This window comes from Chinchilla lanigera, unplaced genomic scaffold (assembly GCF_000276665.1).
Source record: "Chinchilla lanigera isolate Chin_1 unplaced genomic scaffold, ChiLan1.0 scaffold00010, whole genome shotgun sequence".
NCBI classification, from domain to species: Eukaryota; Metazoa; Chordata; class Mammalia; order Rodentia; family Chinchillidae; genus Chinchilla; species Chinchilla lanigera.
In genome coordinates, this window is record NW_004955411.1 from 4966634 (window position 1) to 4984428 (window position 17795).

General features: G+C 55.7%; 1 protein-coding gene and 1 long non-coding RNA gene across 2 annotated transcripts; one reads left to right on the top strand and one right to left on the bottom strand.

Annotated features, from left to right (window-relative positions):
* Positions 1–2860: 2860 nt before the first annotated feature.
* Positions 2861–5436, bottom strand: LOC102024319. Its single transcript, XR_259917.1, has 3 exons — positions 5364–5436; positions 5046–5184; positions 2861–4857 (listed from the first exon to the last, which is right to left on the bottom strand). It is a non-coding gene; the product is annotated as an uncharacterized LOC102024319 (long non-coding RNA).
* Positions 5437–5446: 10 nt separating this feature from the next.
* Positions 5447–9378, top strand: Dact2 (dishevelled-binding antagonist of beta-catenin 2; the record flags this gene model as incomplete). The annotated part of the gene is given in 3 exon segments (XM_013510920.1): positions 5447–5579; positions 6390–6668; positions 7319–9378. Coding segments are annotated over 3 exon segments (2085 nt in total), but the record flags the coding sequence as incomplete, so codon positions are not given.
* Positions 9379–17795: the final 8417 nt, after the last annotated feature.

Genomic DNA, 17795 nt, shown 5'->3' on the forward strand with positions numbered 1-17795 from the left:
CGGGGCGCGGGGAGCGGCGCGCAGGCCGTGCGCGGGGGGCGGGAGGTGCGCGAGGGTCATGGGCCGGATTCCAGCCCCGATCCGTTCCCGATCGGGCCCCGACTCCAGAGCAGCCCATGCGGGTTTGTGCTCGGGCCGGCAGGTTACTGGCGGCTCTGGTTTTGACTGCGACCCTGCGGTTCTGATGGGGACGCCTTGCCTTGACTTCCCCTGGCGGGAATCCGCCCGCCAGTCCGGCCTCACCTCTGGGACCGCGAGCCCCGGCACCGTGCTGGGTCCGGGAGCGCACGTCCGCGTGGGGCGCGCACCTGGACCCGCTGGGCCGTTCGCTGAAGCGGTAGCGCCTCTGAGCAAATACTCAGGGACGTGGGTATCCGCGGGTTCTCCCGCTCCGGCCGGTGAACTGTTGTGTAAGAAGCTGTCTTCTAGTCTGAATGGGGGCTGCGATGGGGGCCCAGACGCGCTGTCTGCCCTGGGTCTCTGCCCTCGGCCCTCTGGGGTCCAGTTCCCTTCCATAGCATTGAAAATGTACTGGGGTTGTTACTAAACTGGTTGTTTCTGCCGTGTATGATTTCGTGTTGCTCTCAGGGAACAGCTCAAAAGAGTTTTTTCAGTGCTGCAGTGTTTCGAAAAGAAAAACAGAAATGCTACAGATGTCTCTCTGAGTCAATTCTGTTACCGAGTGGAATTTCTTTTCCATTAGGAATTCCCATCTGCCCTGTTAAAAGTCGCGTCATTCACAAGTGCCTAATAAGTCTCCGTGAGGCTGTGAGCATTCCTGTCAGCTTAGCTCAGCAGGCCCTCACCTGGGCAAATACTTCAGGGTTAAGGAACTGGGAAGTCGTGGTCTGGAGACACCTCCTGGACCCTTCCTGTCTCCCCTGTTGCAGAGATGGGGGTAGCCTGCCTGAGCATGGTGGCCCGGGCAGCAGGTCTGTGGGTTCTGTGCCACCCTGGAGCAGGGGCCAGCCCTGCTTGGGTCCTGCCTAACCTCCCATGGGTGAGGAAGAGCTGGAAGAGATGTGTCCACTGCGCAGAGATTTCATCCGGCCTCTCTGGGCGTCTGCGTGACCTCAGCCAGGCGCATGCAGTCCGCAGGTGTATAACACTTGTGAACCGCTCTGTCTAGGGGTCAGGACGCAGCTGATGACTAACTTAGCTGCAGCAATATACTAAGCACACTCAGCTTCTAATTACATTATGAGTTGCCTTTTGGGAGAGATCAAACAGGTTTTTGTTTAAAAAAAAAAATTTTTTTTTTAAGTGTGGGACCAGAAGGAACAGGCAGACTTTGTCTTGAAACTTTGTTCTTGGAAAGGATTATGTGATCAAAAGAGAACAATAATTGAATTGACATCACCCAGCACTTAATACTCCCATTTTTCATGCAGGGGAAAACTTAGGAGTGACGTGAGGTCTGTAATGAAGAAAGCCATCCGCAGGCTCTGGTCTAGCGTAGGTACACCAGTCCCTGGGTAGCCCCCAGTGCTGCCCTCCCCAGCCTTCCAGGCCTGCGTCCTCCTGCAGGTGTGAAGACTGGAAGAACGCGTAGTGGAGTCCTTTGCAGCTTTCTCCTGCAGGAATTCTCAAGTGAGGAGGTGTGTTAGCATTCTGCGGGATTTGCCTGTCACGTGAAAAAGAGCCTGCTCTTCACATGGGCCACACCCTGCAAAGTGCGGTGTCAGAAGTCGCCAAGGGAGTACAGCAGTAGGTGCTTAGTAGGGCTTTGCTGAAGAACTAAATCAGTGACTTTGATTGCCAGCACAAGGGAGAGATGATTTCTACGCTAAAGAATACTTGTGTCCGCCAAACCCAGCAGTCAGCTACAGTCTGGCCAGCTGTGGCCAGAAGTGGCTGTGCAGACCTGCGGGAGGCGCCTTGTGCCTCTTCCTTTTGTACACAGGGCAAGAGACGTCACCCACCCACCGGCGCCCTGCCCAAGGGTGGCCTGAAAGCTGCATCTTCCACCGCAGGTGCTACTGTGTCTATGGAAGAGGTGCCCTTGGGTGGGCAGCAAGCAAAGCAAAGGGCAGGGGGTGCAGTGAAATCTTAAGCGGGGGACTTTCCCAGTCCTCGGCCTGGCTGGTTGTGACTTGCTCTAAAAAGGGGCGGCTAGCAACAATGCCTTTCCACTCGGGCAGGACGCAGCAGTAAGCCCTGGAAGAGCAAGCCACACACTGATTCTGCAGCTGTAAACACGATGCCTAGTATTTTCCTTGGCGGGCTGTGCTGGCTTTGTAAACACACAGAGAGCGGAGGAAAGCAGGTTAAGAGCTAGGTCAGGTTCGGGAGCAAGGCCCAGGCATCCACAGGCCCCCAGCAGGCTTTCTCTGAGGTTAGTGGGGCTTGTCACCCAAGGGTCCAATGGGAGAGCACCAGCCCCTTCCCAGTTAACTTAGGTATACCGATGCCTCCTACAGAGTAAGTCATTCATGCATAAAATGCTTCCTTTGTGCCTTCTTAGCTTTCAAGGAAAAGAAGGAAGTGTTTTAGATACTATCTCTGTATCCTGAACTTTAAGGTACTTTTAATTTTTGCCCTCTGACTGTGCCATAAAGCTCTTGCTTGGTGGCAATTCAGAATTGTCAGTTGGGGAAGCAAAGCATATGCAAATCAAAGCGTTCTGTGCAATAGAACCATTTCAAAGAAAGGGGTTACCCACATGCTTGCCTTTGGTGCCCACCCCAAGAACAGAGGCTCTCAGACTTTCTGGTGTCAGAAGACTGGAAGTGTGAAGACTGGAAGAACGCGTAGTGGAGTCCTTTGCAGCTTTCTCCTGCAGGAATTCTCAAGTGAGGAGGTGTGTTAGCAGTTAGTTCCAGTCTTCTGACACTTCACACTTCTAGTCTTTCCCTGGGAAGCTGGCTGGCACGCAGGGTCCCGGTCTTGCCCAGAGTGTCCCAGGGCCTGAGCCCAGGGTCTGCAAGGGACCAGGGACCTTGGTGTGAGTGCTCCCACACACCAGGCCCCACCCCTTGACCCAGTTTGGAAAATTAACCAACTGCCCTGGGGTCCCTCAACCCCCCAGTGAGAACCTGTGCCCTGCAGTGGGCCGAGGCTGGCAGCGGGAGGCGGAGCCGAGGTGTCCCCCAGGCCCTCTGGGGAAACTGGCCAGGTGGACTAGAGGAGCCGGGCCCCACGCCCGGCCTGCTGTGGGCCATGCTCCTCCTTGGTCACTGAGACTCTGCGCAAAGACCCTTACTGAGAAAGGGCGGCGGAAACAGGGATGGTGGGAAGGGTCAGGAGGACGGCGTAACGGGGGAGCTGCGGACGGGAGGGGCTGAGGATGTGAGGAAACAGCGGGGAGAACCCGGGCCTGGGGGCCCCTGTTCACAGTTAATCAGAAACCATCCCCGAGGCTGGCTGGGCAGACGTTAATCGCGGAGCAGTGAACCCCAACACACACACTGGGCAGGGCTTGGGCAGGGGTGTAGGAGAGAGAAAGAAGGCAGCTGGGGACCCGGGGAGAAAGGGAAGGGCATGCTTTGGAAGAGAAGTCAGAGACGGCTGTAAGCACTCAGGGGAGGACCGACAAAGGAACTGAACTTTCTCTGTGTCTCATAGTTTTGTGACAGGAGAAAAAAAATCGCTTGTAGAAAAGTACAGAGACCGGCCCTTTGGTGAATTACGGTATCTTTTTCGTTTCCGCTTTTGTTTTGCGTGCATGGTAGGCAGGCTGAGTGCCTGTCTGTGAGAGCTGGGCTTCTTTGGTTGAGAGTGGAAATGTGAACGTGGGCAAGGTAGGAAGCCAGGACCCTTGGAACCATCTGGCAGCGCCACGAGCGTGAAGCTTCGTTTAGCTCAGAACTGGTTTTGCTCCGTGCATGTTTCCAGCATCATCCTGGCTTTGCTACTGTGTCACCATTCAGATCTCCAGGTTGTTCCAGGGCCCCGCGCTGCGGGAGGAGCTGCTGAGTGGGGCAGGGCGTTTGGCTGCACGCTGGCCAGGTCCAGTTCAGCTCAGCTCGGGTGTTAGACGAGAACCGTACAGAAGAGACTCCTACAAACAGGAAGTTGTTATTACTCACGTCTCTCTGATGGTAACTGCTATGCTACTGAAATTATTGCGGTAATTTCCCATTAGAAATGGAATCATTTTCTTCAACAGGATGAGTCACATAATTCCATTCATTAATTATTCGCCTTAAACTCCTTAGTGGGAACAACAAATGTATATAGTGCATCTGGAAAACAAGGTGCAGCTGTATAAACGTAAGAAAGCAATCAGCATTTACTGAAGGCTCAGGGCTCGTTTTAGACATAGACAGTGCTGCCTTGGTTCACGGACACTTTTACTTGTGAACAACGTAGTTTGTAAACAGAAGCGTTTAGCAAAGTTTTGTTTTTGATGGTGATCTCTGCATGGGGTAATGAGTATGAACGCAGCCATCTTCCCTGCGTGAACATGAATGTGGCCATCTTTTTCAGAATCACAGGATGAATTAAGTTCGTGGACAGAGGTACACACATACATGTGTCCATAGATACACGTATATATAAAGGATGTGTATGTTATGATGTTCATGATAGGTAGATGATAGACACACAAGCTTTTGTAGCTGGCGCTCAAAATAACCCCTCTAGAGTCGCAGCTCCAAGCCCTAAAGAAGAAGTGGCCCAGGGCAGACCTGTGATGGGTCCTCTCAAATAAGGAGACCCTCCCACAAAACAAGGAGACCCCCCCCAGTGGGTTTCAGAAGTATTCACTGTGATATACTCTGACTTGCAGGCCTCTGATGCTTGCTGAGAGAGATCTTCTTAGCAGCTTCAGCAAAACCTGTGGCCATTCAGGAAATTACTCAAGGGTTGCAGGTACAGCTTCATGGCCAGGCTCTTCCCTGTGGCATGAATGAGGTCCTAGGTTGCATACCCAGTGAGGGAAAAAAAATGAAATTACTCTGGATCGGAAAAGAGAACTCAGTCGCAGAAGTGGCCTTGCAGTCTCCCCAAAATTTTCCACTGGAGGGCAAGGGCTCACCCTCCCCAGGGGCCACCACCCGAGGTCTGCTGTGTGAAGGGCACAGTGACACCCTGTAAATCCTCACCTCGGGCTGAAAGGAAGCGAAACGGGTGAAAACGTCAGTGGCGGCGCCTGCTGCCGGTGTCGGGTTCTGCTTTTCACTGTGCAGTTGTACAAACTGTCACATCCTGCATCCCGATAAAGCAGTGTCTCCTTGGAAACTGCTAAGTTTCAAAAGTTTGCATTGGAGGAAAAAGAGAAAAAACGTCTGTGTGGTGTGCATGTGGGGTGGGGCGGGGCGAGTGGACTTTTTCCTTCTGTGCCGGTAGAGCAGGGCAGCACTTCGGCCTACGTGAGGTGCACGGCCGGCTAGGAAGGTGTGCGTCCCCCAGGTTCGGGTCACCTCGTGTGTCTTCTCTCCCTCGGGGCCTTGAGCTTGGATTTCTACGCTTCCATCAGTTTCGTTTCTCTCTCTTGCCTCCTCAGTCCCGGTTACGGCGGCAGGACGCCGGCCTCAAGACCCACCTGGACCAGCTGGACCTGCAGATAAGTGAGCTGCAGCTGGGCATGTGCAGGGCATCAGGAGAGGGCCCAGACAGCGACAGCAGGCCCAGCTCAGGTACAGCCGGGGTGCAGCGTCTGCATCTATCCACTGGGTGCACACGCATGCACACGCGCGCGCGCACACACATACACACACACACACACACACACACACACGCACTGGAAAAGTATTGCTTTTGGAGGGGATAAAAGCTCCGGTGAGTTTCTCACTTCTTTCAGAGCCGAGACAGTTTGACTGGTCTGTTTACGTTTCGTGAAGAGTGTGGCCATCCATTCCGCAGCCACAGAACATACCTGTGCTTAAACCCATGGGTTTGAGAAAGGCTGATAAGGATGCCCCTCCTCCCTCAGTCTGCCTGGAAGGCCACAGTCACTGCTGTCATGTGTGACCCTGGTCACCTGTGCTGTCCGCCTGACCTTCCCCACGTGGCCGCTGGACACAGAAGCCCCTGTGCTCACTGGCAGAGACAGCCCGTGGTAGCCCTGTGTGGCCCAAGCCTGCAGGGATGTCTGCTGCTCCTCCTGCTGCGGGTCTGGCCTAGGATGTGCGCACAAGGTGGGGCGGGGGGACCTCCCTTCCCACAGGAGGGAAGAACAGGAAGGACGGCAGGAGGAGGAAGATGCCTGAGGCTGTTGCAGGGGCCAGGACCAGAGGAGAGGCCTCTCCTTTCTCTGGGTGTGGGACCCCTGGCCAGGAACTGGCCATGGTGCAGGGCAGGGGGTTCTGAACCCCGGGGCCATGCAGGCGCTGGGAAGGTCCTCCCCACCCTTCCTGGGCCTGGACAGGCAGAGGGGCAGAGAGGCACTCAGGCCTCAGGGCAGGGTCCCCAGGGTGTGCACCCACCTGCCCGTGTCTGCTTTCCAGGATTCTACGAGCTGAGTGATGCTGGTTCCTGCTCTCTGTCCACCTCCTGTGCCTCTGTATGCAGTGACCACCTCGCCCCATCCCTGAGCAGTCTGCTGCCTGCCTGCCATCCCTGCAAGCCCAGGCCCGGCATGGGTGACTGGCGGCCCCGATCTGCTGATGAGAGCACCGTGCCGCAATGGACACCCCAGCCTGCCGAGGAGGGTAGCAGGTGCCTGGACAGTGAGGCAGGCGCAGGCCGGCCCCGGGGTGTGTTCCGGCCTAGGCCAGTGTCCACAGGTGAGAGAGAGGCAGGAGAGGGGCTAGGGGGTGACAGAGGGCAGCCATCCAGCCATGCTGGGACGGAGCAGACCCCATGTGGAGCTGTCTGCAGACAGAGAAGCAGCCAGATGCCCTGTCCTACACATGATGGACGGGGGTGGAGTTTTCTTATTATGTGAAATAGAGATCGGTTTTAGGAGCCTTCCACATCCCTTGACCAACCCACACTTGTAGCAGAGTGGCCTGTGGGGATATAGCCACATTCCTCCTTAAGAGGTCATTTGGTCCTCACTCCATTTATAATAGAAGAGCAGTGTTAGTGCGAACCTCTCTCCTGTAGCGTCCCAGAGATTGCTCTCAGATCCCTGCGGACCACCCAGCAGGGTTATGTCCTCACCTCTCTGACCTCTGTCTGGAACTCAGTGGGCTGCAGAGCTGCATCTCTGGGCAGCCTCGGAGCAGATGCAACGTAGCACCCAGTTAACTCGTCCTCCTGCTCCTGCTGAGGTGCCCGCACTCACCTGCCCACACCCCGAGGTGCCCCAGGTGCCGTGGCTGCAGTGGCTGACCTGCTGTCCCCTTGCTCCTGAGCTTCGCACACGGGCCCCGGGGAGGAGCTCACCCCATGTGAATGCTTCCCTTGCTGAAGTGTTGGTTTTCCTTCTCAGGTGACCTTGAGAGGGTCCTTCCAGTGGACGAGGGGCTCCAGAGTATGGGCGCAGATGCTGTACCCGCCTCCCTCCTCTGCCAGGGGACCGACGGCCCGGCCCACATGGTGGACCCCACCTACCAGCGTGACCTCGTGTCCAGGGGGGGCCGGGAAGTGTACCCATACCCCAGCCCACTGCACGCAGTGGCCCTGCAGAGCCCACTATTTACGCTGGCCAAGGAGAGCCCCTGGCGGCCCAGCCACTCATCCCCCAGGAAGCTGCTCTTGGTCCCCAGGGATCAGAGGACATCCCTGGTAGTGCCCATCTGTGAAGTGGGCCAACCTAGAGCCTACATTGACAGGCTGCTGCGCCTGCGGGGCCTAGAGGCCGCCCAGGGGGGTGTCTTTGGGGAGCAGGGACCCTCAGGACATGAAGTGTTTCCTTTCCCACGGAAGCCAGGGGACCAGGAACAGGGCAGTGGAGGCCAGCCCGAGAAGCTGGCCCACGCCCCAGGGAGAGGGAGCCTGGGAGTGAGAGCTTCAAGCCAGGCTGGGCAGGGGGATGGCTTCAGGCAGCAGGGACCCACACCCCTCATGGACACCCCACCCTCTAGCAGCCCCTCAGAGGAGGGGCCTAACCCCTGGAATCCCTGTGCCAGTGGCAAGACAGCTGTGGGCCCTCCTCCCTGCCCCCAGGCCCAGCAGCCCCATAGCAGCTGCATCCTGGCCGCCCCCAGGAGTGTGGGCCGTGAGAGCCCCCCACGAGCCCTCGGGTCCTCTGTCCATCTGCCTTGTGCTGCTGGTGAAGCCTCCCTGTCCAGGCTGAGGACAGCAATCCCCAAGACCAAGGCCGTGAAGATCAGGAGGAGGGCCAGTGACAAGGCACCCCGGTCTGGGAGGCATCCACCGCCCCTCCCCAAGAGACACCAAGGTGTCCACGCAGCACCCCAACTGGCCCCAGAGTGGGACCTGTGGCACAGGCCCCAAGGGCGTGGGCTCCAGAGGAGGCCCTCACTGGCCGGGGAGGCCCCAGGACGGTCCTGCTCAGAGTCCACCCTCTACCCCATGCCCTTCCTCATCCCCCTGGTGGTGGCCCAGCAGCAGGGCTACCAGGCATCATCCCAGGCCCTGTTCCCCGCTGACGCAGCCCCGCTCAGCTCAGCTGCGAGGAGGAAGCAGCGCCCCTGGAAGTCCAGCGTGGAGATCTCGGGCAAGCCCTGCCCAGCCAGCGGTGCTGAGCCCACCAGACCTGCAGCCAGGAGGGCAAGTGGCCCGCAGGCCCAGGACAGACCCGTGCTGGTCCGTCAGGAGGCCAGGAGCGAGTCCGACCTCTCCGAGCACTCAGCTGAGTGCTCTTCCCTCTTCCACTCCACCATCGCCGAGAGCAGTGAGGAGGAGGCAGCCAGCGACCACACTGCCAGCCGCTTCGGGGACGGGGAGTCCAGCGGCAGTGACTCAGAAAGCAGCGTCCAGGGCAGGAGCAGCCGCCTGGAGCCAGACCGGGCGGTGGCCGGCCGGGGAGAGCAGGCGTGTCCTCAAGCAGCCCCCCAGCAGCTCTCCCGGGCCCCAGCCGGCAGCAGACCCCCTCTGCCTCCCGTGCCCAGACTGTGCCGCATCAAGGCCTCCAAGGCCCTGAAGAAAAAGATCCGCAGGTTCCAGCCAGCGGCACTGAAGGTCATGACCATGGTGTGAGGCTGCTGCGCGAGCCGGGATGCCACGCCAGTGCGAGGGGCAGGTGTGGGTTTGCGCGGCACCTTGCCCGCATGCTTTAGCTTCCGAAGTTCGTGTCGTGAGCCATCTGTGGGCTCTGACCCTGCAGCGTGGTGGGCCATATTCCCTCCCCAGCAGCGATGTGCAGAGAACTTTGACCTTTTGGACTGCATAAGCCACTCAGCACCAAGCTTCTCCTTCAGCTGGGGGTGCCGGGGCAGGGTTAGGGGCTGTGTTGTTTCCTGATATTGTGAAGCCATTTCTTCCCAAAGCATTATCTTAGCGACACCCTTGGCTCCTGGAAACTGGATTGAATTTGAGCTCCATGTTAAGTTCTCAGTGTGAATAAACATCCAAATTATGCCATGACTTTTTCAAGTAAAAGTGTTCCTTCTCCTTCATCCGCCTCCCTGCCTGCTCTGCGCAGCTGCAGTGGGTGCTTGCGCCCTCCTCCGCCCCCTCCCGTGGGCGCTGGCCTGTAGGTGGGAGCCTCTTTGGGGAGTGGAGTCTAAACTTGGGTTCCAGTGTGGGTAAGTTGGGCATAAAAGTGTTTTGCAAAAATAACCTTCTTTGTTGTTGTTGGTGGGGTTTTTTTGGTTTGTTGTGTTTTGCTTTTCCAAAGAAAATTTTGCTTAACTTTTCAAGGAGAAAGATGGTGGGGTTCTCGGCTCAGCGGTGTGGTGGGTGTTGCGTTTCAGCCCGGTCAGCAGCTCACCCTGGCTGATTCAGAAGCCGTTCAAAGTGCTGCTGGCAAAGAAGAAGTGGGCAGCACCCAAGTCCTTGCAGTTCTGGAGCCCAGGAACTTGGGGACAAAAGACAGTAAAAAAAAAAAAAAAATGAGCTGAAAATACTAGTAGGTTTGGTGCCAGGTGCTCACTATTCCTGTAAGAAGGAGCTGGGGCAGGATGCAGTTAGGAGATTTAAAAACTGATTAACATTTGAGAACAAAGGCGTGGGCCTCTCCTGGGAGAGGAGCTGCTCAGAGGCTTCTGAAAGGAAAGAGAATGCAGGGGCTTCCTGTGCAAACCACCCCGAAAAGCAAACACGTCGAAGGGCCAGGGCAGACTGGAGCGCAAACATTCCACTGTCTGCGCAGACTTCTCGCCTGCTTCCCTGGGATTGCAGACCCCAGAGGCCTCTGTCTTCTGTCCTCCCTGTGCTTTTAAAAATGCTGCCTTGAAATCTAAAGGCATATTCAAGCCCACTCCTGACTGGGGGTTTTCCTGTAGAACATGTCCTGCGGGATGCTGTACAGAATGGGTGGCTCCCAAGGGAATGGGGAATGGCGGCAGTAGCCCCTGAGGCCCCTGGACCCGACTGCATAGTCCTGGCCTCACCCAGCTCCGGGCCCCATTCATGTCCACACAGTTTCCTAGCCTCGTCCCCACAGGACTATGCAGTGTAGGGCCTGCCGTTCCCTGCACGTAACGGCCTCCTGCGGCATCTCACTGTCACGAAGCTTTGAGGGAAGGACGGGCTTTTCACCCAACGGCAGGACGATGAAGTGTGTCCCGTGTCACAGGCTGGGACCTCAGGCTCCATGCCCCTGGCCGAGCCCAGACACAATCAGTGTAGCAGGGAAAAGCACCAGGTGTGGGCTGCCCGGCCCCTGGGATAGCACCTGTCCTCAGAGAGCCAGCTTCTTTCCTACCACTCAGATTCCACTGCGCCACCATCACCCGTGCACTCCACCCCTGAGGACCTCATACAAACTACCCTGAGGACCAGGCAGCTCAACACAGCCATGGGCAGAAAGTCCTCAGCGGTCTGACAGTGTACATAGTTCGCCCACAGCTGGCCACCCCGCCTCTGTCTCAGTACTGCTCTCTTCGCCCACCCCCTTCTTTCCCTCTCTTTCTCTTTTGCTTCTCATCAAAGCAAAAATTATTCAAGCTACACTGAGGAGCCCTTCACTCAGGACTGCCACGTAGGTGCAGGGGCCGCTGAAATGGAGTCCTGAAGTGGGGGCCCCTCTGAAAGCAGCAGTGGACAAGCGGGCAACAGGAAGCGTCCAGGGTGAGGAGAATTTCAGTTCAATGGCCCAAAGGATTCTTGCTGGAGACAGAGCAGGGTGATCAGACACCCCGTGGGCCCCACCCACTACCCCGTGCAGGGCTTCTCGGTAGGCCTGTAAGTTACAAGGAATTGGAGGGCGGGGCCCAGAAGGGTCAGGAGCCAGGAGATGAGTCAGACGAAGAACCCTCGCCCCTTCTCAGTCGCCCTGTCTAACTGTGGGGACCCAGCAAGCAAGCCGCTTCCCCAAGAGTCCAGGGTGAATCCTCCAGGGTCCCCCTCGGGTCTTCAAGCCCTTCCCCCGGTCTGTCTGCCTGGTCTTCACCCAGTGCCGGCCGAGTAACCCTGGGAAGGCCCGTGACAGTTGTGGCCAAGGAGCCTCCCCACGGGGCTGAAGTTGACCATTGCTTAGGATGCAGACTGAACGGCAAATTGACAGTGTGAAAAGTGGGACCTGGTCTGCCTGGGCTCTGCGGGGTGACTTGGGCCAGACCACAGCCTCCCATAGCCCGAGGAGTCCCAGGGCTCTGGAAACACAGCTGGCAGCATCAGCACAGCTGGGCGGTCTGTGGCAGGCAGGACCAGCCGGCAGCAACTTGAGGAAAATACTCTGACACACGGGGTTGTACGCCAGCACACCGGGGGTAGAAGCCAGCTCAAGCCCCTGAGCAGATGGGCGGGCAGGGTGCTCCGACACGAGGACTCGCTGTGACATTCCGCAGGGAAGCATTTGTCTACCCGACGAGCTTCTGCTCCAGCACAGTTCTGCCAGGCAGACGTGGGTGTAACCGCTCAGGTGAAGAGAAGTCAGCAGCAAACCCTTCGGGGCAGGCTGCAGCCTGTCCCTGGGAGAGACTGGGAGGGGCCCTGAGGTGGGAGGAGCCGGGCTCAGCCCGTCCCGCCCAGGTTACAAATGGCACAGCTGACCTCTGCGTCTTTAGAAAGCTTTTGTGATTTCTGGTTGGCTTGAAAAAGAAAATTTAGCAAAAACAGAAGTGAATTTGCTCTAAGAATGAGAATATAATTATATGAGAGTTCAGATACATAAAATGTCTAAATTGTAAGAATTAGCAAAAGGTTTAATTACCATGCTGGAGAAAATAGCCCCACATAGTTTAGTGAATCATATTTTAAAAAACAGACTATTTTATCTTTACTAATTCAGAAACAGCGCCAGGCCCTGGAAGGGGCTTCCCCTGGACGTGCCTTTAGTCCCCAGGGCAGAGAATAACAGCCCGCTTAGAATGTGACCCCCGAAAGCCACCAGGTCCTCAGTGTTCAATACACAGAGCTGGGGGCGAGCCGAGGCCCCTCCCTGCATGTCAGCAGTGTCCTTGCTCCTGGGTCAGTCGTTTAATACCCGCTGATAGGGGAAAGATTGACAGACGGGGAGGGGCAATTGTTTTTATGATGCAGATTTACGGGGCTGGAATGAGAAGCTGCCTCATTCCTAAACAGTTCACAAATACAAGTGTTTAAAGGGAGAGTCCACAGGCAATTGCCTTGACTTTTCCTGCTGATGCAGCTCTCGAGCCTCAAACCAGAGCTGGAACCCGTGCTCATATGAGCCTGCCCCGCAGCGACTCAGGGACTCACGGAGGCCTGGCCTGGTTCAAAGGGACCTGGTGAGCTGGCAGCACGTGGCAGGCCCTGCTGTGTCTGTGGACCGTAGGGGAACAGGCAGGAAAGGGCCCCAACCCTGCTGTCCCCTCCCCGGTCCTGCGTGGGTAGGATACTGCTTACCCTGGCTGCTCAGGTCCATGGCCTCCTGCCTCCGACCAAGTGGAGCTCAGGTATTAGAGGTGGGTGCCTTTGCTGGCGCAGCCATGGAGAGTTGAGCTGGGATGAATCTGCTGCGGCTCTGTGGCCTGGGTGGACAGAGCAGTGCACTGGAGGGTGCAGGGACGGGCCAGGGAGCAACGGGGCCCTAGAGCACTGCCAGCCACACAGAGTAAAGAGGGCAGGATTCCACCCCGTGCCTGGCGCTTGGAGCTGTAGAGGAACAGCCCCTCCCCGCTTTGAGATGCCCAGTAGGGCCGTGGTCCCTGCCACTGCCCACTGGGGATGGACCAGGAAGCGGGAGGCCGACCTGTCAGTAGCGGAGCTGCAGCACCGTCTGATTGACACTGGGTGTGACGTAGGTGACACTAGGTAAAGCCTTGCAAAGGGCAGCAGCCACTGGGGAGACGGTATTCAGGGAATACGTGTCTGTGGTGTTCATGAGACGTGTGATTTCTTAACAACCCAAGGGGCGTGAACTTGGGGGCTACATGAGGGTGCCTCTGCACAGCTTTCACCCGGGTGTTAATGGTTAACGCATATGCTCGGTGCTTCCTCCTCTGTCTGCAACTGTGGGTGAGGTGGGGAAAGGGCCTCTGAAGGGTCCCTCGGCTTTCCCCACTTTCCCCGCAGCCTTTCTGATTCCCCCCAGCAAGGCAAGCGAGCATGTCTGTCCTCCTTCCAGCGCCTCCCTCGCCCTCAGAGAGGCATGTGGGGAGGGCGCAGAGAAAGGGACTAAGGCCTGGGGAAGAAGAGCTCCTGTCTGAAACCAGCGCCCCCAGCCGGCCTGGAGGGCAGCTGCTTGGGGAGAAGTGGAGTCCATGCTCCATCCATCAGTCATGTCCACTGAGCACAGGCTACACACCAGGAGCCCTGCTTGAGGCCGTGTGTAGGAAGGAGTCACAGGGGCCCCTGTACTTGCATTGCGAACCACAGCCTCAAGGGTGGGGACCGCGTGCCAGAGAGCCCAAGGTGCGAGGACTCGGTGACAGTGCTGAGCAGCTGAGTCAGGGCTGGGCTGGGCCAGGTGCCGGGGAGGTGAGGCAGGTGTCCAGGCTGGGCCAAGGCTGTCAGGCTGCAGGTGGGGAACTGGACAGCTGGTTTGGCCCCCTCTGGTCGATATGATATTGGAAATGGGTAGGGCTGAGGAAGTGGTTCCTGTGTTGATCACTCCCGCTTGGCGTTTGGAGCCGACTCTCCCAGCAGTCGTTAACAGCTTCCTGCAGGTTGCGGGCACAGCCCTGGCTTCCCCCAGGCCTGGCTGGTGCAGGCCGGCTCCAGGGTGAATTGGGTCAAGGGCTGCGCCCCTGGCAGATACTGCTGTGTGGGTCACAGCTCTTTTCACACACAGCCTAGCCACTCTCCCTTCGTATACTCAGCCTCTCAGAAGCAAGAGGAAATAATTAGGTCGTGTTTAGAAAGGCTCACTGTCTGGGCAGAACCGTGGTTCCAGACCCAGACTTGTGGCCCTGGGAGCCAGGTGCCCCCGATAGACGCTTAGGGTTTGCTGGCCAGCTCGGCGCATGGCCCGCCTGCCTCATCACACGCACAGCAAGTGGCTCGGGACACAGAAGCTGAGGCCTTCTCAGCGCCACCCTTTATCCTTTGCAAAATGAGAGTCCTCATTGAAATAAGAATATCTTTATTGGAATAGTGCTCTACTCAGGCTTTCTGCTTTTATTTTTTAATTTATTTAATCCCATTTCATTTCTATTTTTATTTTTCTTTCAGCTATCGTCACCTAGTCAAAAACAAAGTCCACACTGGGACAAAACAAACTCAGTGTTGTCCAGTTTCATTTTTCTTAGAAATGATTTCCTGTCTTCAAACCCTCATCCCGCGTGGGAACACAGTTGGGAATTTCATGCTTCGGTACGCAGGACACACGGGTGAATATCTGCCGCAGAGACGAGCTCGGGTGGGAAGCAGGTAAAAGCGCAGCCTGCTGATGTCCACTGGCTTTGGGGCAGTCACAGTAGATGGGGCGATCCCACAGGTGGGGTATACTCTGGAAGTGCGTTTAAAGCAGTCCAGGCGCAGGACTGGCTGGGCTTAGTAACCCAGAGCTTGTTTCATCCAACTGCCCGGGAGTCTGTGGCTTGTGGCAGGAATTTCATTATCTGACGTGAGCCCCAGCATTGAAGTCAAGAGCAGAGCAGCTTGAATACTGCTTACATTTTATTCATAGCTGTTTATTTGCTTTGCCAAGTTCACTGTTTCCGCACACCGGAGGCTTTGGGTCGAGAGTCCAGCAGAACTGCAGAACTTGTTTATGTTTAAAACCGTGAGCGTGAAGCCCTGCGTGCTCCTGCCTGGAGGATCACGGGTGACTGGGAAAACTGACGCAACACCCACGGAAGATTTGACTTCTTCGTGAACCTGTTCCTCTCAAACGATGTGGGAGCTGTAGAAGTCTGTGACAGCTCTTGATTTGCAGAGATCCTATTCAATAGAAAGACCTTGTGCACATGTTTCATATGTACTTAGAGAAAGAATTGGTTTTCCAAAGGATTCTCAGGGACTTACCGTTGGGAGGGCACCCTCTGTTTGGGTCAAAAGAGGTATTAATGAACTCCTAGGTTTATAGTGTAGTAAATAATGGCCAAAATTTACTGTCTATTATTTATTGTTAAAACTGCATACAATTAATAGTTAATATTTACTGTGTACTTTTTACAAATCACCTCCACTGACGTCCTCTGTTGGAAGCTGGTGTGAATGCTGTCAGGGAGATGTTGTGGGTTCACTGTATCCATCCTGTATTTTAAAGGTAATCTGGGAAGTTTGGGCCGGAGCCTGGCAGTGGCAGAAGACAGACCTCAGCCTCCAGTTTCACAAGACCCGGCCGGTGCAAGTCACAAGACACAGCTAGCGATAAAAACCTTCATCACACTGTATTTATTTATTTGTCTTTTCTAGGGCATTCTATTTACTGGAGTTCCACGAATGGAGGAGTCTCTGCCCTAGGAAAAAGCTGAAATCTGTGGCTTCAGCAACCTGCTCTGCAGAGTGTGGGGAGCAGCCCTGATCAGGACCAAGGTCCCCACATATATGCCCAAGAAATCGGGGTCTGAGCACACCTCCTAGTTCCTCCTTGCCGCTGAGATAAAACACACGGGTGGCGGAGGGGTGCACTCTATCACCACCAGTGGTGAAAGCAGTTCCCACGAAGGAGCTGTGTGCTTTATGCTGAGTCACGTTTTTTCTCATTTAAAAATCACAGTTTAGATTTCAAAGTATGTCTTTTAAATGTTTCTGTTGTTCATGTTGTTCCACCAGTCATGACTGTGCATGTTATGATGTTCTGATGTCTGGGCACCACCTAGCTGCGGCGTGAAAAAACGGAGCTAACCGATATGCAGAAATCCCTCATCAGCCCCCACGGCGTCCCAACTGGATTGGCTGCGGGCTGAGTACTGCAACATTTCCCAACAATAAATAACACCCAGTGACTAGAGCTGGTGCCCCACGCCCACGCTGCCCCGCCCTCAGAGCTGGCTGCAGTTCTGCGCAGCGCCTCTGCTGCCTGTACTGTAACACCACCGAGCATGGCTTTGTCTCCACTTCATACATGTGCCGCCATTTTTTAATATGTGTTCTCATCCAGTGCTTCATGGGTGTGTGACCATCACCGTGAGGGCATGTGCTGGGCCACACAGGATGACAGGTGCGTCTCGCTAGGCCTGGGCTGCCCCGTGCTGCCTTCCAGCAGCCAATGTCTGGTGGACCAGCAGTCCCCACTGGCACCTTGTCCTTCCAGCACTACGTAAACAGCACCCAGGAAGCATCTTCTCTCATCTGTCTCAGAGTGGGGTGTTACTTCTCGCTCTGGAGGGCTCCAAGCTCACTCCAGAGCGGATGTGTGAGTTTCCTCTCCCTGCTGTCTCAATTACTACAAATTTGCAGCCTTAGAACAAAGGGAATCCACCCTCTCACCTCCTGCAGGTGAGAAGGCCAGGATCGGTCTCTGGGCTGAAGGCCAGGTGTGTGCGGGGCGGCTGCCCACTGAGGCCTCTTCCAGCTCCTGGAGCCTGCTTCGTTGTCACCCGGCTGCTGGTTCCTGGGTTCTGCTCACCCCGCATCTCTCCGGGTTCTCACTTCAGCCTTTCTGTCCCACTTAAGAGTGGGTCCAACACTCGTACAATGGCCTGGACAGCGCAGGACAATCTCTCATGTCCAGGCAGCTGGTGAACAGCCCCACTTCTCTGTGAGTACTTCCTCCCTGTGGCCGTGGAAGCTGACCCACTCCCAGCTCTTGGGGATTAGCATGTGCACATTTGTGGGAGAGTAGGGTTCAGCTGGCCACAGCGGCCAGAGCAACCTTCACTACCGCAGCCGTGTGCAAGACTTCTCGCTTTCTTACTTCTCACCCAGACCTGGTGATAGCAGACCTTTCCTTTGTGCCACTCTGAGTGATTTACAGTGGTGTCTGATTGTGGTTTTAGTTTACATTTCTCTTTTCGAAACTGAAGTTAGGGATCTCATCCTAATTTACTGACTTTTCAAGTTTCTCTTGTGAGCTACCTGTGCCTACTCTTCACCCCATTTTTCTAGCTCTTCCATTAATGGAGAGGATCCTGGATAGTGGGAGTGAAAGTTCTGTGTCAGTGGCAGGTTCTGTTTGGGGCAATGGTCACTTCAGGCACAGGCTTGTCTTTTCAGTGTTTATGGTGGCTTTGTTTTATGTCAGTGTGGGCAAATCGATGAATCTTCTCATGTATGGGTTTCTAAAATTCTTACTCATAAAATTCCAATTTAGTCTGAAATTATCGATGCATTCTTCATTCTTATTAAAGAGTGCACTTTCACCTTTTGAACACGGACATCCACCAGGATGAGCATTTATGTTTTGAGGAAGATGTCCATAGTCCTCTTACTTTTGTGAGTTTGTCTTCCATGTTTGCCTTTGCAACCCTGTGGATTAATCCAGCGTTTTCCCTTCGGCCTGTCCTGCCAGTGTGGCCTAAGTGACACCATCCATGGGGTCACGGTCC